Consider the following 23,337-nt stretch of genomic DNA (forward strand, 5'->3'; position numbering starts at 1 on the left):
TATTATTATTCTCCCATTTCTTTAAGTCCAAACTCTACCAAACATAGTATACAACTCAGGTGCGCAGTCTCCAAATACATTTCTTGAAAAAATCATCTGAAAGCCAGCTCTCTCCTCTGTAGACCCCCACAGAAGTTGTGTCTCTATTCTCTCCTTAATGCATGTGCAGTTGTTTGCTGATGTGCTTGCTGCATTTTTCCTACCAGTAAACTCAACAAGAAAGCCATCTTGAATCCCATTAGTTTCTTCTGTGATGTGTTATGTGTTAACTTTCACATAGTAGGTTCTCAAGGAGTATTGAGGGTGTACTCAACAATTTGTTAGGCATGTCAAGTTGTCAAAGAGAATGAAAATCATATTCAGAAGTATTTTAGAAAGTCCTTGGTCAAGAAAGAAAGCCACAGGAGCAGAAAATTCTTCAAGAGGTGAATCAGATAGCTGGCACACATAAGTGACACATTCAATTTCTTCACCTGAATCTAACCTCCAGAAGATCAAACATTAATAAAATATTTATCTTTAGCTATCACAGGCCAGACTTTGATTTAAAACTCTTGGGTACATGAATGGCATGCCACACCAAAAATTCAGCATCATGTATTTTTAAGTTAAACATGAATCGGTAAAAAATTTATATATGCCTGATATGAAAAAAAAAAAAAATGAATGAAAATCTCCCAATAGTCACCACAAATAAGAAAACAGGATCTAAAAACAATTGCTCAACTTCCATACAAGTACAATGAAAAACATTTCATTTGAAAGTCCAATGTGGCATTGCTATGATATTCAAAGCACTATCTTACCTTTAGGGAATCAAAGCAGGCGATTACTCTTCCATTTTCAACCTGGCAGCTTTTGGGGGGGTGAGCAAACTTGCACTCCTCGTCGGAGCGTGAGCAGGTTCCTCGCTGGAACTGTCTGCAGACTTCTAACGTCAGCCATTTAGTGTCTCTGACTGGAGCAACATTCAAAGCCATGGCAATCAAGTAATTTGGATTCTGTTCGTTTCCGTTAAATGATTAAATCAACCCAAAGTTCCAATGATGCAAAACTATTGTTGTGAAAAACCCCACATGTAAGTCTGAAGGTTAAGTGATAAATTGCTTAGTGAAGTCCAATCCAAGGAATAGAGTGAGAAGAGAACGTATTGGCAAGCAGTCACTCATCAATCAATGTGCCCCACCTGAAGACTGCAGGCCGAAATAAAAGCATGCTCAGTGTCATCTCTGGCTGTCAGTGTCCGAGTCTCCTGATGGTTTTGCAGACACACTGTTTTTAATAAGGAACTTCAGTAAGAAGATTTTTAGTTCTGATGCTCACAGCTAGAGATGGTGCTGGAGAAGAAGCCACTTAGATGTTCAGATCTTAGCAGGATTTCTGTTCCCTCCCACCTTTATAAACTCTGAAAACAAGTAGTTGGTAAAGTCAGACAGCTGAGGTATCTTCATCCACTTGTAAGGTCGACGTAACGTGTATTGGACAGGAAAACAAGACTTGAAAACACAGGAGCTCCCTGGCTGCAGTTCCCAGCCGAAGTGACTTCCCACAGGCACTTTTAAATCATGAACCTGAAAAACACCAATAAAATATCAACTTTCACCCAGACTCAAGGGAATCAACAATTGAACAAACTCTTTAGCTCGTTTAGAATTTGCAAAAATGCAACTGAGCGCTTTGAGCTTATGCTCAACTGCAACCGCATTGCAGAAACGATCCAGGCAGCAGTCCAAAAGTTAGGAATGACTCGAAGAGATGAGTGTGGCAGATACAATAATTAGGCATTCTGAAACAATTCAATCTAATGGGCTTAATCGCTAAAACAGTGCAATAGAATCGTGGCTTCCAATTAATTTCACATTTGGGCCACTGATCTTATTATTGAAAATGCTACAAACAACTATCTGGGATGTGTCTCTCCTATATAATAAGGATATTGTCATTTTGGATGTGTGAGTCCCTCCTTTATATCCTTTCTAGTTTGTGGAGATTTGAACTTAGAGCTGAATAGGTAGAAGTTTCCTGATACTTATTATAATATCTCTTATATCTTTCTGTCTACTATTATTACTTCCTTAAGAATAGTATTTATTCCCCTCTGTGCTAAGAGCACTTGAGAATAAGGAGTGTTTGTAGTTTTCAATTCTGTACCCTAGTGCCTTAGTTCATGGCTATTAGGTCCTCAAAAAACATTTATTTTGATGCCTGGACAGCATGCTCAGTGGAGAGTGTCGACCTATGAACCAGGAGGTCATGGTTTGATTCCTGGTCAGGGCACATGTCCGGGTTGCGGCCTCAGTCCCCAGTGTGGAGCATGCAGTGGGCAGCTGATCAATGATTCTCTCTCATCATTGATGTTTCTATTTCTCCCTTGTCCTTTCTCTTTGAAATCAATAAAAATATTTTAAAAAAATAATTATTGATGATATAAGTGCTGGTTGACTCACTGACTAAAGGCATGCACATTAGTTTCAGGTTAGTTCAGTGGATTCGAAATCTAAAATGGCTCTGTGAGTGTGGAATCTCAGAGGGAGGGTGGGTGGGTGGGAGGTAATCAACCAAAAACCTTGTATGAATATATGCATAACCCACAGACACAGACAATAGGGTGGTGAAAGCCTGGGTGGGGGTGGGGGCAGGCTGAAGGGGACCAATGGGGGAAACAAGGAGACATATATAATACTTTCAACAATAAAGAATTATTTTAAAAATAAAAATAAAATGGCTCTGTTCTGTGGAATGCTGGAATTAAACATTTTCAACAAAAATATAATTAGTGAATTTAGATTTCTAAAATCAGCCTATTTCATTTATTTTACTATTTTCAAGGATTGTGAAATTATTAAAACATTAACACTTTAACATTATTGGGGTCAAGCATGAATAAAGGGCTAAATATCAGAAGTTGATCGTTTTTGTAAATTGTATATGTCATAAGCAACCTTCAATACTTGCCTAGCCTTGATGTTCTTCCAAAAATTGTTTAACTAAAAACTTAATGGAGACTAGAAGCATATTATTTAAAATCAGCATGTTCCAAATAAGTTCAGAGAACAATAATCCTTAAGTGATTTATCAGTTAAGTTTAGTTAACTCCAGGTAAACCAACCTGAACAGGCTTCCATGCAGTGTGGAATCTCAGAGGGAGGGTGGGTGGGTGGGAGGTAATCAACCAAAAACCTTGTATGAATATATGCAAGGGCTTTCCCCCCATGGCTTTGAATGAATCTCTAATAGGGAAGAGAAGCAATGGTGTCTCTTAAACTTATCTGATCATGGAACATTTATTTAGCAGGACATCTCTTGGGATAAAGTGGAAAGGACTACTTCAGCCCAAGATTTCTTTTACTTATTAGTAGAAGTGTTTGAATGAGTTTTAATTGGATATGCATTTAAGGAAATTGGCAACCTTGAAAGCTCTGACACATACCTTACTTTAATTGTAAAATATTTGAGGGGACAGACAGGCTCCTGCTTGTCTGATTGGCAGCATTGTGTTCCCAGCAGCTAACATCAAATAGCTTAACTTAGGGCATTTAAGAAGATGAGTTTAATAACCAAATTTACTCTGGGTCAGGTTTCACAGACCAGCCTGGACCTGCACCCTCATTACCTCAACCCCCACCTCTTACCCCCATGGAGAACAAAGGATAAGGGGAGCAAGGGAAACGGTATTCAGTGGAGCTGAGGCCCTAATAATAAGGAGATGTAAAATGATGGCTTGGACACCTCTAATTTATATTTGCAAAATATTTATGGAGCCCATGAATCCTATGGACCAAGGTCCAATGGAGTTACTGGACAACAAAGACACAGGAGACACTCATTCTCAAAGGCAGCAGCATAGTCTCTGCTAAGGCTGCCCTTGTAGGAAAAGAAACAGGCAGACATGCATTTATGCAAAGATGGCAAACAAATAATTACTCAAAGTATTTCCTTAATTGTTTTAGTATGGTTTGTTTTTTTTTAAACTGGTTTTATAGAGAGAGGGAGTGAGAAAGATAGAAACATTGATGAGAGAGAAACATCTATCGGCTGTCTCCTACATGTCCCCACTGGGGATAGAGCCTGCAACCCAGGCATGTGCCCTGACTGGGAACTGAACTGGGGACAATGTTCAATCTGCTTGAGTATTCAGCCACACCGGCCTGGCATACTCAAGTATTAATACAGGAACGATGCCCTCAACACAGTCCCATGAATGGGGTACACTTTTGCTTTATTTTTTTTTTTTTTCTGGGAAAAACAGTTGACCATTTCTACTTACTAGGAAAATCCAACCAGAATTTAGATGGCCATACTCTATCAAGATGAACTTGCTTTTAAACGCAGAGAAGCCAAGCTTTCTGGTGGCCAGAGTCCTGTGTATGTCAAAGGTGTTCCAGAAAGAAAGGAAGGGGGTGTCATATTGCGCCTAAATATATTGCTATCTTAACATCCCATAAATCCTTTTTCTCCCAGATTGATCTTTGTTTCTAGCCTGAAGGCGATAGAGCTACTTTTAAAAAATATATATTTTATTGATTTTTTTACAGAGAGGAAGAGAAAGGGATAGAGAGTTAGAAACATTGATGGGAGAGAATCATCGATCAGCTGCCTCTTACACACTCCCCACTGGGGATGTGCCTGCAAGCAAGGTACATGCCCTTGACCAGAATCGAATCTGGGTCCTTCCAGTCCTCAGGCTGACTCTCTATTCACTGAGCCAAACTGGATTCAGATGATAGAGCTACTTTTATCAGAGATACCACCTCTCTTGGGCCTTCACAACCTCCATCTTTTGGAGTGGGTATAGGAAGGCAGCTGTGGGAAAGAGGAAGCGAGAGCAGATCTGAATTAGGTTAGAGGAGGCCACTAAAGGAGATGGGTAAGAATGGAGACCAACTTTTAACATAGCCACCAAACGACACGATTAAACTGTATTAACATATAAACCAAAATAAATGTTGGATCTACCAGACTGCAAGCTCCTAGTAGGAAGGGTGACATGTCAGGGTTTTACTGTCTAAAGTAGAAGCCACTAGGCACATGTGGCCATTGAGCACATGAAATGTGATCAGGTGCCACAGAGGAACTAAATTTAAACATCTTATGTATTCTCAATTATTGTAAATTTAGCTTAAAACTCATCCTCAATGTAGTTATTAGAAAAGTTTTAAGTGTTCTTGGACTGACTTGAGTACATGAATCTATTTTTCAGTTGTACATTTTATAAAATCTAAATACAGAGCAACTATTTTCCAATCAAAATGCAATATCCAAGTTGAGATGTGTATAAAATCAATGTGTATTTTAAAATACACAGTAATTTCAACAACTCAGTATGAAACAAAAAGAATGTGAAGACATCTAATTCATATTATTTAATAGTTATTACATGGTGAACTGATAACATTTTAACAAATTGCAATACATATTATTATTAACATTAAACTCACTTGCTTCTTTTTAGTGCCTGAAAATTCAGAATTATCTATGTAGCTCACATTGTATTTCTCTTGATGGCACTGTCAGGGGCTTTTGCCTTTCTTCTATCAGCCAACATGGAATTCTCCAGATTGGTGGAAAGTACCCTGTCCTAACAGCCAGCATTTCTAGCCCTCCTTTTGCCAAGGATCCTTCATATGACCTTGGGTTAATCTATTTCTCTGAGATCCAGTTTCTTCATCTGTAAAGCGTTTATAATAGTTCCTGTCTACATTACAAGGTTGCTGCTGTGAAGGACAGATTATTGAGGAAACATAAAAGACTTCGTAAACAGAAAAGTGCTACCCAAATGCAAGGTGATGAAAGGAGGAGTTGCTCTATAAATATTTATTGAATAAATCCACTTCCAGGCTTCCTCCCTCGGCAGGAGTTCTGTGTCAATGACCAGGTGGATCGGCTTCAGCCATAGACTCTAAGAGCAAGACAATATCAAAGAGCTGACTGTGAGGTCCACTCGGGGCCACTTATCTGGAGCATCCCTCATTTCTCAGACCATCTTGTTTCGCAGCCAAAAGGAACCCACAGGGAAGTTTCTCCAAGTACAAAACCCACAGTGTTACTACAAAGGCCTGAAGCCTGCTTTCTTTCTTCAGCTTCTACTAATCCAAAAATGAATGAAATACGTTTACGGCCCAAGAAATCACTCTGGATGTGAGGGACAGCCTGAATACACAGGTAGCACTGACCGAGAGCCTTCTTGGTTTGAATACATTCCTCAGTGTATTCAAGAACTGGCAGCATTTTCTAGTTCATCTGCCCAGAGAAATGTATAAATACAGATACATTTCTAATTCTCTTCAAGTTCACAAATATGCCAAGCACTGGCCCTGATTACATGCAAGGCACCGTCTATCTTTCCTAGAAGTTTCTGGAATGCACTGGGAAGCAGGGTCTCCTGCTCACATGATTTTCTACTTCGTTCTTTCGTTTTCTCACTTCTTTTTGACATGTGCTTCAGTGTTACTGCCAACATTCCAGTCAATCCCACTCCCACTGGCTGCTTCCGGTATGGAAGCTAGGCAGAATTTTGAAGTGGTTGTTCCCAGTTGTTTCTCTGGCCTTGGTTCTGTGTTGGCATTCCCTTTCCTCGTCCTCTTCGGGCACTCAGCAACCTCCTGCTGTCTCCCCTCCTGCCTTCCTCAGCCCCTCCAGAGGAGGAGAAGGTCTTTCCCTTGAAGGATCAGCGGAGTCACCAGGCTGCCAAGGCCTTACCAACCTGCACCCTGACGTGATGCTTCTGCATGACTCCCTTCATTTCCTTTTGATGATCACCCTATGGGCCATCTTTCCACACTATCTGATAATTATTTTTTAATATATTTTTATTGATTTCAGAGAGAAAGGGAGATGGAGAGCAGAAACATCATTGATGACAGAGAATCATTGATCAACTGCCTCCTGCATGCCCCACTGAGGATCAACCCCACAACCCAGGCATGTGCCCTGGACAGGGAATCAAACCATGACATCCTGGTTCATAGGTCAACACTCAACCACTGATCCATGCCGGCTGGGCTGTCTGGTAATTATTTTTAAGTAGATATCATTATTCTCTAATTCATAAGAACTGCAAATACTGATTTTCAAATCTTCAGAGTTCAGTGTAGTGACTGGTATGTAGAATATGCTGAACTAATGTTTGTCATATGAACTCCTGAGCCTCCTCTAAATATTTACATTTTCATATGGACCAGAGTCTAATTTAAAGGAATAAGGCTTCCAACAGGGGATTTCAGTATTATCCTGTAGGAAAATTCCAGCTGGTGCAACTGGCTTTTACCCTGCCGCTGCCAAGTAGGTTGGGGGTGAGGAGCTTTCCCAGGGATACATTATTTGAATTTCAAAACCCAGAATCCTCAGCCCAGCGATTCTCAAACAGCAGCAGCCGCCTCCACCCCTGGAGCCTGTTAGAAGTGCAGGTTCTCAGGTTCCTGCTCGGGAGGCCCTGAGTCAGAGCCTGGAGGTGGGGCCCAGCAATCTGTTTTAACAAGCTCTGCAGGGTGTGCCTCTGAAGCAAGCTCAAACTCTGAGAACCACTGCAGTAAGCGTTTCTGGCCACCCTCCCGTGGGCCAGGCATCCTGCTGGTTGTTCAGGGGAACAAAGATGTCTGTCCCGAGTTAATCACAGGGTCTTTGGTTCACTGATTCTCACAGAAACAATTACAGGAAGGCAGGCTGGGGGCTTCCCCCCCATGGCTAAGTTTCTAATCAATAAAAACAAACAAAACACAGCTAGACTAAACAGAAGACACCTGAGAGATATGTCCCAGATAAGACCTCATTCTATGAGAACGAAAAACCAGGCCAACTCCTGGCCTGCAGACTCTGTTCAGGCGGCTGGTGGGGGTGCGTGGGGCTTTGTGTATAGGACTTTGTCTGAGGGAGGACTGTCTTAGGGGGCCTGGTGGTCCCTGCTGACCAGCTGCTGCGTTTCCAGGGCCTTTTGCTAGAAGTCTTCACAGAAGGGCTGCTTTGTAGCACCCACACTCCCAGACAGCACCAGCTAGCACACAAATACCAAGGTTCGCTGTGGGGCTCATCTTCAAAGCAAAGGCAAGGCTGAAGTTCAAGGATAAAGAAACAAGGCTCTTGTGTTTCCTGAAATGCCATTCAACTTCACAAAATAATCAATCCCAAGCTATTTTGGGGGGCCTTCACTTACACGACACTTCATTTTTCAAAAATATATTAAAAAGCTGGCCTAGGTGTTAGGTTTTTCAGACATCTGTGACATTTGACTGCGGAAAGGAATTTTGCTGCTCGCATTCCCGCTCCGTGAGGCAGCCTGGAGAGCTTGGAAAGCAGGGCCTTTCATTCTGTTCATTCTGCAGCCGAGGAGGCCACCTCCCTTCCATCTATACCTCGCAGACAAGCCCGGGCTGTGGGCCCCAGGTGTCCTTGCCTTGCCAACGCTTTGTAGCTAGTTTGTACATTTCTGAGGGGGTTGGGGGGGACGGGGAGAAAAACATCAATCATGTCCGATCTTGAGCCTGAGATTGTTGAACATGTAAGACTTGCCTCAAGGAAAATAGTTGTGCAGCACTCGGCTTCTCCGGTTCACTCCCGGGCATCTCTGGTATTTTAGCTGTCTGCCAGACAGCGGCCTCCGAGGAGCTGATTAAAGGGTTCTTGCAAAACAAACTGACTTTCTGCGTCAGACAGTCAAGGACTCATTATCCATTAAGTAACTTATGAGACGTCTTTAATTTTATTTTGCATAAATCGAGTTAGAATAAAGAAGCTATGTCTCCTTGGGTTTCCTACTTCTAATTTTGAGAATTGTTGTGTTTCCTATGTTTGATTTTAAAACTCTTAAAATATGCTTATTTTAAAAAGAATTTTTTTCCCCCCTTCCTGTGAGTGGTTTCATGTTGGAGCATCCCTCCTCTATTTCTGGAGCTTATATGAAAATAGCTCTCAACGTGCTCTTTCCCTTGATCAATGAACGACTGGGCCGCATCCTGCGCCTATCAGATGCAGACGCCCGGGCTGGAGAGGGACCCAGCGGAGCCGCGGCTAGAGTACGTCCTGGGCTGAGAGCCACTTGACCTCCAAGAGAGGGTGTAATCCTGCCCTGTAATCACAGCCACTGAGCAGAGGTTCCTCACAGGGTCTTATCCCCGGGAAGCCCAATAGGCCAATAAAAGTGCAGAAATGAGAAAAGTTCCTCTTGCGAAAGAAATGAAGAACCTAATTGACTTTTTGAAGAATAAGAGTGAATGGCTGGAACCGGTTTGGCTCAGTGGATAGAGCGTCGGCCTGTGGACTGAAGGGTCACAGGTTCGATTCCTGTCAAGGGCATGTACCTTGGTTGCCAGCACATCCCCAGTAGGGGGTGTGCAAGAGGCAGCTGGTCGATGATTCTCTCTCATCGATGTTTCTGACTCTCTATCCCTCTCTCTTCCTCTCTGTAAAAAGTCAATAAAATATAAAATAAACACACACACACAAACAAAAAACAAAGAATAAGAGTGAAGGGAGCAGCAAAAGTGGTTGTCCTTAAAAAGACTGTTCTTCCTAAACACCTTTCAATGGGCTTCTTTTTTAACTTATTGAATATAAATGTAATAGTACTTTGAAATTTCCGCAGGGTTAAGGGGGTAAGAACCAGTTTTTCTGCCCTGATTCTAGTCATTCCTCTCCCCTGAATAGCTGTGTAATGTCACGTAAGCTCTCTCAGCTTCAGTTTCCCTGCTTGAAACCCAGGGGATTAAAAAAAATACCTAAGCCATAAATATACACACTGCAACCAAAATACATTTGGTCATATGAGTACTCTCTGTATGGTATCTAAACCTTAGAAAAGGCAGCCTTACATTTATGTGCATGTACACAAACACACACACACACACACAACAGGTGGAAATAACATCTACTCATTGAAAGTACACATTCCTGTAAAGTGAATCAAGTGTACGTGAAAGAAAGTAGAAGGGTCCTTTCTGTGAAGTGCTTCCTGGACTATTAGACAAACCTTTGATATTTGCTCTTGTAAGACTATTTGCAAATCTACATTCATCCAAAGCCAGGAAAGAACCAAGGCTAACAATGATATCTCTACTCGGCGTAGCACCTGACCATACTTTCAAATGCATTTCCATGGGGGAAATTAACCCTGATATCCAAGGTCACATAGTTAGTCAGGGAAGCCAATGTTTATGACAACGGTAATAAACAGAGGAATTCCCAACTAAACTTTCCCCCTTGTATATGGTAACTTAAAGCACGAGGGAAAATTTCATAAAAGCAGGGCTCGTGGTGAACACGTGACATTTCCCAGGCCATTTTCATGGCGGTTTCCAGGAATGGGCAGAGAAAGAAATCCCATCTTCGGTTAGAAGAGGAGAAATTTCTAACTGTACTCCTGAAACTACAACCAGATATCATCTATTCAACACATATTTGTATTCAAATTATGTTTCCCCCTGCATCTGTGTTTTCTATGCAAACATTTATAATGCAGTTAGGAGCTGCTCTTATTAGCATCAAAGCAATCGTATTAGTTGCCATTTAAGACTGACAGCACTTACCGGTTTCCTGGATGCCCAGGGCCCAGGGGCTGCAGCCGGAGAGAACGGGTATTGAGCTACAGGCTGCAGTCTAGCCCTGAATTCCCAGAGAAGTCTTTGTCAGAACTTCCACTTTCTTCTCTGGCTGCAGGCTCTGGTGAACAGACATGCTTTGCCTTTGACCTTTTCCCTTTTCTTTCTCTTCCATTACCACTAGCTACTTCATCTGCCTGTACACCAACAATGCTAATACCCTCTTTTTGGACAAGATTTTTGTAATGTAACTTCCATGACCATGAAATGAAAATACCAAATAATGTAAACATATACACATTTTTAAAAAATTTCAATATATTGCCATAACTGAATTATAACTATGATATTAAAGGAAGTAACTTTTTATAAAACTAGTGGCCCAGTGCACAAAATTCATGCACATTAAAAGGAATTAACTGGAGGAAATATTTTAATATTGCTATTTGCCATTTCTCTATAATAGAAGTGTCAGAGATGAAAAAAAAATAGTAAAATTTATATGAAAATCTTCCTCCTATTAGAGTCTGGGGCATGCTAAGGGACCCAGCGTCAACTCCTCACCCACCTGCATGCACCTCAAAATCAGTGAAACCCAGACGAGTCAGTCCCATCCCCACTGGGCAAGATCCAGACCCAGCTGGCTCTATTGCCGTCAAGCCCCACAGGGGGGTTAGGGGATGATGTGCAGCCTCAGGTCCCCTGTCAAGCACCGCTGAATGGGAATGAGCAGCTTCAGGGCCCCCAGTACATGGCCTGAGGTACCACAGCCCAGTGCCAGTCCAGGGGGTGTGGCCTGAGGTGGTCCCCCATCAAGCCTTGCCAGGCAGTGGGCACAGCCTGTTATCCCCTATCAAGCTCCACTGGGTAGAGGCATGGCCTAAGGTTCTCCATCAAGCCCTGCCAGATGGGGTCACACCCTCAGGTTCCCTGGCCCGGCACCCGCCTGGTGTAGAGACGGGGTATGCGGCCTGAGGTCCGAGGTCCCTGGCCCCAGCCCAGTTCCCTGCTGATCATTCATTATGGAAACCCCGCCTCCACTGTGGGTACAGCTGTCTTGTGTTATGGGAAACCCACCTCCACTCAGGGCACAGCCATCTTGTAATGGCATGAAGGTTAATTTGCATATTGCCTCTTTATTATAGGAAATAATGTGCATTTTAGAATTTTAATATTCAGTATTAAAGTATATTAAGAGACAGAATGAAGTGTTTAGATACTCATACCTATATATATGTAGCTTATTTGGAATAGGACAGAAATGCAGACCTACATAGGTATGATAAGGATATGGCTTGTCAAAACGCCAAACAATTTATGTTAAGGTTCCTAACGAGGTAAAGAATAATGTTGCCTCAATTTACACAGTTGTGGCATTCTTGAAAAAAATGAGTTATATTACAATAATACTGTCCAAAAATGCAAAATAGATTTAAAAACCACTTGGTGCAAATATATAAAACAGAATTAAGGTCTTGACCTAGATTTTTGAACAGGATTTTTATCTATATGAATGTCCAGCAGAACATGCACAAATCATGAGATACAACCTGATTCCTAACTCTGAGGAAGTCATATCCATTGAAGATACCAAAATTGTTACTCCTGCCTGTCACATTCCAGAGACACTCCCTAGGCGTTTGGACAATGGGGGGAAATGCTTCTTTGAATTTCCAAAATTCTCTTTAGGGGGTGATATTGTCCCCATTGATAATAGTGTTGTAGGGTCTTAAGCTACCTAAGTCCGACTTAAGTAGATGGGTATAAAATATGAGGATCACTAGTATGGTAGATGTTGGGGAGCACCAGAGAGACATAGACAAGACCCCACCTGGAGAAAGCTCTCTTTGGTGGCCCAACTAGGGGTTCACTAGAATTAGAACTCACAGGTGGTGAAATCAGTCAGCAAGTATAGCCATCTTCGTTGTCCAGGCAAGAAAGAATAATCTGAGCTGAAAATTATATTGCAGTGGTGGGAAGGAGAAGGCAATTCAGATCATGCCTGGGATAAATTCATTAAAAATGAATAATCTTTGCGGACTGGGAATGTGGAGAGCAGGGAGGAGATTACTCCAAGAGGACTTCAAAATTTAGACCCTGTGCTCTGCTTGGGAGAAAGTGTGCCACAGCAAGTAGAAGCCCATTAGAAATGGGGACACAGAGGTTGTGGCCATGGAGACACAGCTAAAACCACAGAACAGCTAAAGTGAGTGTGAGAGAAAAAGAGACATATTAAGATTTTACATCTATATCTACATTGATGCATGTATCTAGGAGAACAAAGAGAAAGCCTTGAACAGGGCCAAGGACAGTTCATTCAGTTCCTCAGAGCTGACAGAAAAGAGAGGAGCAATTGAAACCACAGGAAGAAAATGAGAGACAAAAAAATCCTCTGATATTGCAACATATTGTGCCAGGAGAGAATTTAGAGTTCTGAGATGGAGGGACTTGCCAAACAAGCCCATTGCCACAGACAGTGACATGTAGATGATTGACAATTGGTAGTGGCTAGAGGTCATAGCCAGGACACACTGCTGACCTTCCCAGCAGGGGAAGAAGGTGTGGAGAGCACCAGGCACCCTCAGGGGTATTTGGTGCTGCAAGAACACCAAGTAGCAACAAGGACAGTTTTGAACTCCTCGTGTTTTGTGGTCAGATGGGCACTGATGGCCTGTGCATTCCTGGAGAGTGACCCTCTGGGAACTGAGGCCTGCTCCCAGAGTTGGAAGGATGTGCTGTGTGAAGGACCCAGGGGAGTAGGAGCGTGCTTGCTTCTCCCACCACTTCCTGCCTTCCCTTTCTTTTCTGAATGGAAGGAGAGAAACACAACAGAAGCTTGGGGAAATGGCAGGATGGTGGGGTGAGCCAGAGAGCTGGAATTGACCAGTTGAGGCATCCAAAGGAATGGAAGGGACAAGACTCCTGACTTCCTTTCTCCTTGTTCACTAGGCCTTTGCAAGAAATAAAATGCCATTTTCAGATATGGGGCCAAGAGAAGGTGGGGAGCATGGAATGGGACAGCTTTTCACTAGTGGTCCCTACTGGCTCAGTCAGGTAGAGGTTCCACCCGCTGAGACAGGCACAGGGAGTCTGGGGACGTACAGAGAGCTCCCAAAGTTGAGGATGGCCCCTCCTGTCAGTCGAATAAGAGTCTGAGAGAGAAAACCAGGGAATGTCATGTGGTCCAGGAGGCATAACCTCAATGAAATTTCATGATCTTGTTCTGAAATGAGAAACTACAGTTTCCTTGCTTTCTCCATGCACCCTTCTCAAGCTGAGAACAGGGGCAGAGGAAAAAATGCTGCCAATTTCAAAGGTCAAGGCCTTAGGGATGAGACAATTTAAAATAAGAGAGGCCTGAGTTATAACAAGAGTATAAGCAACCAAGATTGGAGGTGAGGAGGTGAGGGAAAGTGCTATTCTTCTCTCTTGTGGAAATGGTATCTGTTATCATATAATTGCTTCTAAGTGTGTTATAAAGTACTTTAATGTGTGCATGTGGCAAGTGTAGCATGATCGACCAAGAGGGACTGGGTCAGTCGTGGACTCAGCGTGTAATAATCACATGTGCTTTGCAAATGAGTGAAGAGCCGGCGGCTTCCCTTAGATTAGAATGAGCAGCTGCAGAGAAGGTTCCATAGGAAGTGCACACATCTCAGTGAGAGGGAAAGGCTGGTGCTGGAGGAAGCACGAATGTAGAGCTGTCTGATAGATTCCTGGGATGACAGACTAACCTGGGGTTGGCGTGTCTAACCGCAAGAGAAGCCCCAGTGCTTGCTTAGAACAAACATTTAGTGAGAACCCTGGACATAATGTTTTTGAGGTGAAAGGTAGTAAAGATGAGGTGGAGGCAGCCAGCATCTCTGTGGATGGGGAATGTGGAGCACAGAGGGAAGGGCAAGAACACAAATCCACCGGGATGCTGGCTCACCATTCTTTCCTCCAGTTTTATGGCTTTAACCCCACCAGGCAGTGACGATTCCCAAGTTGGAATCCTTTTTCCGTCTCTGTCACCTCTTCTCTCTCCATCTCTCTCTTTGGTGGCCTATATCTGATCCATTCGGAAATTCCATTGGCTCTACCTTTCTAATAGATCCAGAGCCAATGGAATTTAAACAGCTGCCCCCTGAATTTAAGCCACCATTATTTCACCTGGGTTCATTCAATAACCCCCTTAAACCTATCTCTCCCGCTTCAGCCCTTGCCCCCTGCAGTCCTGTCTCACCACATTATACTGAGAGATCCTTTGGAGATGTAACCAGATTGTATCACTTCCTGCCCAGGCACTTCCAATAGCTCCCAACTCCTGAGTGTGAAAGCCCAGAGCCTAACCATTGCTCATACTGGCCTCCATCATTAGCGTCATTACCTTTCCCGCCCACCTTTCTCCTGTTCACTCCCCTTCAGGAATCCTTGCCTTTGGCTGGTTCTTGAGCAGCCACAAATGTGCTTGCCTCCGGGCTTTGACCTCACTGTTCTCTCTGCTAAGAATGTGCCTCTTCCAGACAGTCACCGGCTCAGATGACAGTCCCCCGGGAGGCCTTTTCCTGATGCAATGTTGCATCAGTCCTACCTCCTCACTCTGGCACCCCCCACCCTCACCCCTGCTTTATTTCCCTACAAATTCCCTATTATTTGACACTCACATATTTATTTATCTTATCATTTTCTCCTCCAAAGGCAATGTAATATCTGCGATGGCAGGGTCTGTGTTCCTGACACCCAATGCAACACCAAAATTTTAGGCCATAGTAAGCATGCAGTAAATATTTGCTGAGCGATGAATGATGAATGAACAAATAAAAGAATGAATATACTACACAGCTCTCAGTTTCCGCCTGAATTTATGATTTGCTTTGTTCCATCTTCATGATGTGATTTGAACTATTTCTCAACCATTGTTATTCTCGCTATTATTTCAGTACTCGAGGACTTGACTTCTTAAATTTAGAATAGAGGGGGTGCAACAGTTTCTAAGGCCACTTGAGCCCTTAAATGTCTGTGATTGTACAGTGATTGGCAAGGCTGACTTAAAGAAGAAAATGTATTTTTAGGAATTCTTCTGAAAATCTTATCAGCTCGGCTGGGTTTGGCCTAGATTTGTTAGCAGGCCGTTTGAGTTGTGGGATCAACCAGGAGCATCTGTTTTGGGGTGAAGGGGGCCGTTGTCTTCCTGTTCCAGAGTCTAGAACTGAAGGGACGTCCAGGCGGGGTGGAAATGCGGTGGGGTTCTGCACTCAGCATCCAGGAAGAGCAGGGGTTGGATGCCTAAGTCCTGGGCTGTGACCAGGACCCAGATCTAGGGTCTTGGTACTCAGAGGATTAATTCATCTTCTTGACATTTTCTCTGCTACTAGAACAGCACACAGCACGCCGCTGTGCACCGAGAGCTCAACAACACCCCCTAAGCCCATTTTCATGTGAGATGGTAGGAGTGACTGCAGTTTCAGTCTCAAAAACTTTCTGAATGCATGCCAGCAATCCTGGCTCTCAAAGGATGTCAGCAGCACAGCTTGCTGAGAGTGGATGTGAGCATTGTCCTTCATAAGCCTGGGATCCAAGAGACCCCATCCCTGGCCCTGCTATTCTCTAGCAATGGAAGGCCCAGTTTTGAGCCACACAGACTTTCAACTCAGCTTGCCTCATGGGGTTAACATTAGAGAGAGAGAGAGAGAGAGAGAGAGAGAAAGAGAGAGAGAGAGAGAGAGAGAGAGAGAGAGAGAGAGAGAGAGAGAGAAGAGAGCACGTCTTCTGCCTGTCCCTAGAGGCAGTAGCTATAACTAGGTTCCTTTTTAAGATTTGTAATCAGCTGATGACGACATCTCAGAGAGGTTCTGCTGGGGAGACCCTCACCCTACTCGCTATGCAGAACACATTGTGTTGTGCAAGCATGGAACCAGATACGGGGCATGTGGATTGGATGTTCCAAGGGTTCAGAAGAGTCCAGAAGGATACAGAATGCTGCTTGTTTGTTTGAACACAGTAGGAAAGACACCAACAGGGTCAGACATGCAGGCGATTGCATTTCATTAATACTTAACATAAAAAATCCCCGGTAGGGCACCATTAGATTTCAGGAGAAAAGTAGAACCCAGGACTTCAGTATCAGGGAGAGATCAATCGATTAAATCAGGATATTTATTTTGTTGTTATTTCAGTCACCCTAGAAATTTTTTAAAAATCTATTTCCTATCACACTTTTATAATCATCATTGACAAAGAACGACTCAAGCCCCAAGTAGAAAGCAAGCTACTGAAATGAGTGAGTCAACAATTCCTCTTATCGTTCAGGAAATTGAGTTAACTGCTAGAATCGAAATCAACAAGTATTTATTGCACGTAAAACCCGGAGCTCTAAGTAATAAAAAAGGATAAACCTGGCAAGAAAGTGTATATTCTATCAAAACATAAGGCACTGATACCCCGGATATTAGTAGCATGAGGGCTAATTGCTGGACGCAGGTAGCATCCTTGCTCGACTTATTAAGTGAAGCTCCCCCTCCCATTCCTTCCTCTGGCCCAGCACAGCTTCTTTTGTTGCCTCTCTGCCCAGACAGGCTCTCCTCAGAGGCTAATCACCACTCGGCTCTGCTTCCCTGCTGCCACCAGTTGTCATTATTTCTAGGCAACATTACCCTGAGCTGTGTCACCATGGCAACACAGGGTCACCACTTGGTGGAGTGCAACCGGGAAACTGGGGGAAAGGGAAAGGAACAGTCACGGTCTGAACCACTCCTGGTCACAAGCCACTTCTGAGGTGGCTTCTTCCTATTTTATGGAAGGGGAAACTGAGGCACAGGCCACAATGTGAAACCTGATAGCCACGCCCTACACCTGGGGCTGTCCTCCTCTGTTGACAGGAAGCGGACTGAGCCATTCATTTCAACAAGTGTCCAGCGTGAGGCAAACAAACAAGCAAGCAGATACACAAGGGAAAGGGTGGGGGCTTTGGTATGATGTAGATGAACCAAGCAATCTTTAGACATCTACATTAATGTACTACACGCTGCTCCCTTAACTACGTTTTGCATATTTTTTCAACTCTACAATTCTTCCTTAAATGTAAGTAGTTTTGCTTTCCCAGCCCCATTGACCTGTGAACTTCACTCAGTTCCTTCATTCTCCCCACCCAACTGCATTTCTGTCAAAAAAAATATCCATTTTCCTTTAAGTGTTTTGTAAGAGGCATACTGCTGACTCGGAAAATTAATAACCTGGCATAACCTGAGATACCACCCTCACAACAGGCTCTCAAGTTACTTGTTCATTATTTTCCAAAATGATTTTATCACCTGCGTTCCCATGTGCATACTTCAGTTGCTCTTGTAAGGCTGCAATTCCTCAAACTGGTCTGACCTCCTTCTCTCAAATCTGACAAGATCAAATGAGAGAGAGGGAAAAAGGTAGAGTCTGAACAATACCTTCTCTGGTGTGCAGATCATTTCAGGGCTACCTACTTAGACTCTTTGCATGTAACACTCCCCACCCCACCCCCAAATTTTTGTCATTAACACTTTGTCTGAAAAAGCAACTTGACCACGTGGTAGCTCTTTTATATCTACAACATTATTTTGCTAATGTAGTTGGTTTTTAACTAGGGATGGAATGCAAAATAATTTCTGTGATTACAATGACACTCTATGTACAGTTGTCAATGAAGTTTTGCTTATTGAGATGGGTCTTCTTGGCAGTCACCAAGGACTTTCTTAGGATGGAACCAAGGTGTGCATTTCCATGAGAAATGGACGGCTTACTTAAACCCACACTGGGCAATTAAGAGCCACAGCTCATACAACCATGATCCTTGATCAAGCCATATAAGCCCTTGATCAAGTCCTCTAAGTAGAAACTTCCATGATCCCACCTACACTAGGTTGTTGCCAGGGCTACTGACTGACACCTGTCAGTGAAAGAATTTGGGAAGACTTCAGGAAGAACACTAGCGTAGGGCATGTCATTTCCGGGGTCCTTGCCTCACCCTGGGAGAGGATCGCAATATCGATGGCGGGAATTTTGGTGAAGGCCACTCTGATAACCTCGGCAGCACTTGGCAGACATGATTCCTCTCTGTATCCCTTTTTCCAGTAAGAATGACTCAGCAGCAGCAAATAATTGTTAAGCCTGGCTGTGAGCTCTTCACTGTTGCTATCACCGATTCCCCGTCCACTCTGCCAACAGAGATTCCGAGGCTTCCTCTAGCTTCTCAAGGAGCAGTTACAATATTTCCAAAGAAAACTGATCATCAAGATCCATGACCCCAAGCCAATCCTTTAAGTCGTATCTGTTTTAAGCAATGCATGAGGCTTCCCCAGTGGTTTCCCTCAGAAAGAGAGGCACTTTGGTTTGAAGGGTCAGAAAGAAATGGGTTGCTTGCACATGGAAGTCCAGGGGTCCATTACGGATGCTGCCTAGGTAATTGGCTCAGCTCTTCTCATCCTCCATCAAAAACATATTTAGCTCATTAGGTCACAGGCAGTTTCTTAAAAGAAAGGGCATTTTGTTTTTAAAGGGTGAAAGCAAAGTAAGGCTTTCTGAGAGACACTTGGACTGCTCTTTGGGAACAGCCTGATTGCCAGCTAACGGGTCAGGCTGAGAAGAGCTGAGTGTTAGTTTCTGCAGTCACACGCTAGTCGGGAGCTTTGGGGTAAGCTACAATTCCTCTCCAGGCCTCCGTTTATCCAACCAGAAAAAGAATATGCCGCTGCCCTGGCTGGCGTCAATCAGTGGTTAGAGTGTCAGTCTGTGTGCCAAAGGGTCATGGATTCAAATCCCGGTCAGGGGCATGTGCCTGGGTTGCAGGTTCGATCCCTGGCCCTGGTCAGTCAGGACACATGCGGGAGGCAACCAATCGATGTGTCTCTTTCACATCGATGTCTGTCAGTTTGTCTCTCTCCCCAACCCCCACCTTTTTCCCCTTCCACTTTCTCAAAAAGTCAATGGAAAAATAATATCCTCAGGTGAGGATTAACAAAACAAAACAAAATACCATGCTGGACCAAGCAGTGGTTGTTGAACACAGGTGTGAGTAGCTACATGGCCAAAGGTAAACATGGTGTAGCCCAAGGAAGCATCAATTTTACTTAAAAAGTGGTTGAGGTAAAAGAGAAAGTCAAGCCGGGACCGGTTTGGCTCAATGGATAGAGCGTCGGCTTGGGGACTGAAGGGTCCCGGGTTCGATTCCGGTCAAGGGCATGTACCTTGGTTGCGGGCATATCCCCAGTAGGGGGTGTGCAAGAGGCAGCTGATTGATGACTCTCTCTCATCGATGTTTCTGGCTCTCTATCTCTCTCCCTTCCTCTCTGTACAAAATCAATAAAATATATTAAAAAAAAAAAAGAGAGAGAAAGTCAAATCACTGCTGGTGTAAGTAGTTTTAAAAATTTTTTTTAATATTAAAGCAAATCTACATAATGGAGTAGAAGGCAGGAGGTAGAAGACTTTCAATAAATAAAGATACTGTCAGTTCTTCTAGGCCTCAGGAGAAAACTCCTCTCCCCTCTGCTGTTAGGACGCCTCGGTGGAAAGGAAAATGGGAGAAATCTTGAGCGACAGCGTCTCCAGGGCCACTTCTGCCTCGGACATGGGAAGAGCCATGTTTCTTAAACAGCAGCGAGAGGGATTTCTAGGGAGACACCTGTGACCCACTGGGGTTTGGTTTGTTACCCTGCAGCAGAAACACCAGGTTCATTAAGACTGAAGATTTCATCTGAACCACTAATCTTCCTCAGAGAAGAAAATGGTGTTTCTCCAGACCTCGGAGATGTCTAAAATAATCATGGAGGCGTACTCTGGATTTAGTGTCACCATCGGGACTGGAAAATCTAATATACTGATTTACTTACTACAGTATCAGGGCAGCCAAGAGCACCTGGACTGTTCATGCCACCGAGAAGTAGCATCCATTGGGATTTAGCTGTGTTTGCTCACATTTGAAGAGAGTGAAACTTGCTTTATGAAATCTATCAAATTACTTATTTTCGAAAGGAATCTGTACTATGACTGAGGATAAGGCAGTAATTAACAAGCAGGTTTGGAATGGTAGATCATCTTACATTCCTACAACTATAAGACGCAAATGTAAAAGTAAGGGAAACTGGATTTAAGATTCAAATAAGTCAAAATGCAAGTTCAAGTCAAATGTTTAGACTAAAAAAAATATTTTTAAAAGAGGCAAATGCTTTTCAGAGGGCATTTTAAAGTTGTTAGAGAAAGAGTGGTAGAATAAGTTAATAACATTATTTTTTGTTTTAATTTAAACTTTTACAACAAAAATTTCCGTGATGCTCTGGCCAGTGACTCAGTTGGGTGAGCAGGGTCTCTGTACACCAAGAGTTTGACGGGTTTATTCCCAGTCAGGGCACATGCCTAGTAGGGCTTGATCCCCAGTAGGGGACATGTAGGAGGCAGCTGAAAATGTTTCTCTGACATTGATGTTTCTTTCTCTCTCTCAAATCAATAAAAATATTTTTTTAAATGTTCATGAGGTATTCCTAAAATATTGTTAAATACTTTCCCTTTCATCATAATGTAACAAAATCCTCCATCATGTTTCAAATGTACATTTTCTATAATGTACACTTCCAAAGACCACTATATGATAATCCCAATAATAAGTATTATAATAACTATGGTGTTACTGTAAAAAGAAAACATTGTGTATCATTATTTTATTAAGGGAGGATTAGCTAATGACATTTTGATGAGTGAAAACTAGTAAACTTAAAACAAGTGTAATTTCTCTGAATTTATCAAAACGGCTCCAAACTTTCTTTAATTGAGAAATCTTGATAAGGATACAAGAAACGGGAGAGGTGGAAAGGGAGGGTCTCTGATAATAAATGAACAAAATTACAATTAGTATTTGTTTTTATTCATGTGTCACAGATGTTTCTATTTCAGAGGATCAAGTTTTGACTCATAAGCATATAATTAGAATGCAATAAGAACTTAATCAGTATGTAACTTTTCATTTGATATCACTTAATCAAGCTGTGAACATCTTTGGGTACAATTATGTGAACAGAACTATACATCTCTAATAAGTCTGAGCTGAGATTTTAGAGGGTTGGGAGTAGAACTTTTTCATTTCTTTGTTTTAAGCACAGGGTTCAATATTTTTTGAGTAGATAAATGGATGGATGGATAGATGAGACAGCAAAAAAATAGATGTTTCTTTTTATTTTAAATTTATAAGTCAAAGTTATACTTTCTATAAAGCAGGAAACTTATGTACAATCAGTCTAAATTTTGTTCTTAATATCATAAAACTAATATTTATGAGATACTTAAGTGTCTTAAATTTCAGTAAGCAAGATGAAAAATCTGCTGGTTGCTATGATTAGTTTGAACACATTCATAGAAGGATATAAAATATAGAATAATCATTTATTTTTGAGAATTTTGAAAAGATCAGTTGTTTAAAATTTTCAAAAAGTCATGAAACGGTGCAGCCAACACATTAATATGTAAGAGAAATATATGGCATAACTATTGGAAAAGAGAAAATGCTATCATTATCATCAGATGATATGATTATATTCTCAAAAAATTCAACAGAATTAAATTTATTTCTCACAGGATAAATCTCTCTCTCAAAAATATTTCTCACAGGATAAAAGTGAGTTCTGCTAAGCTGTCAGAAATAAGGTAACTAAATGAAGTTAAATGGAACCAATAGTTTTCTTGTTCTCTAGCAATAATCAGAGAGAATGTGTAATAGAAAAATATATCATTCATAATAGCTACATAAAATATAAAACAATTGAGAATAATGCTGATGGAAAATGTATTCAGAAAGACATAAAAATTAACAAACTTTACCTGGAGGTATACACTAATATTGGAACAAAAATGAGAGATATTTCTAGATTAGCATTCTTATCATTTAAGAACATTATGTCTTACTATATTATTTTTTACTAAATTAATTTACAGATCAAACACAATTTAATAAAAGCTCAAAGGATTTGTTTTTGTTTTTGTTTTTGTTTTTTGTTATAAGAGGTTGTTATTAGTTTGGGAAAGAACTTAAAGAAATAGATGAGGACAGAACATAAATTTCTGGAAAAGAATTACAACATATGGAATTGGCTTTAGTAGATGGATACATATACTATTAATTTAAAACTATTGCTACAATTTGTTTCTGCTAAAGGAATAGAGAGATAAATCAATGGAATTGACTACAAGTATTTTGAGAGGGGTCCCAGATTACCTAAGATCCAAGATAGTAAGTACGACAGTGGAGAAAGGATGCCTTGTTTACAATAATTAGAAAAATTGATTTCTAACCTTAATTTTCACTATTCTCTCAAAGAAATTCCATACTGATTTGATTAAAAAGGTAAACAACAAAGGACAAATAATATACAGATGAATCTTTCATTGATAACAGGCATGCAAGTCTTACTAAGAATAAAAAACAATGTAAACAAAGAACAAAATGGTAAATTATTATTATACTAAAGGCCTGGTGCATGAATTCATGAATGGGTGGGGTCCAGCAGGCCTGCCCCAATGGGGGCTGATCAGGGGGCCGGGCTGGCCAGGGGGAGGGGCAATTGGAGCCTGGATCAGGCTGGTTGGCTGCCACAGAGCATGTGATAGCCATCAGTAATTCTGGTCATTCTGCTGTTCATGTCACTGGGCTTTTATATATATAGATTTAATCCTCACCTAAGGATATGTTTTTATTGATGTTAGAGAGAGAGGAAGGGTGGGAGAGAGAGCAACATCAATGTGAGGAAGAAACATTAGTCAGTTGCTCCTGCACATTCCCTGACTAGGGATTAAACCAGCAACCTAGGCA

General features: G+C 42.1%; 1 protein-coding gene across 11 annotated transcripts in view; it reads right to left on the bottom strand.

Moving 5' to 3' along the window:
• MBNL2 (muscleblind like splicing regulator 2) overlaps window positions 1-23,337 on the bottom strand; it is a 169,264-nt gene that overhangs the window by 113,973 nt on the left and 31,954 nt on the right. For all 11 annotated transcript variants that reach the window (XR_014794730.1, XR_014794731.1, XM_084880286.1 and 8 more), the window contains exon 2: window positions 807-1,571. Coding sequence is in view for 9 of the 11 variants with exons in the window: in XM_084880286.1 (XP_084736412.1) it covers window positions 807-980 (174 nt within the window). In the remaining 2 variants the exon portion in view is untranslated. The remainder of the gene's footprint in view (window positions 1-806; window positions 1,572-23,337) is intronic.

This window comes from Pipistrellus hanaki (assembly GCF_964339955.1).
Source record: "Pipistrellus hanaki genome assembly, chromosome: 3".
Classification (NCBI taxonomy): Eukaryota; Metazoa; Chordata; class Mammalia; order Chiroptera; family Vespertilionidae; genus Pipistrellus; species Pipistrellus hanaki.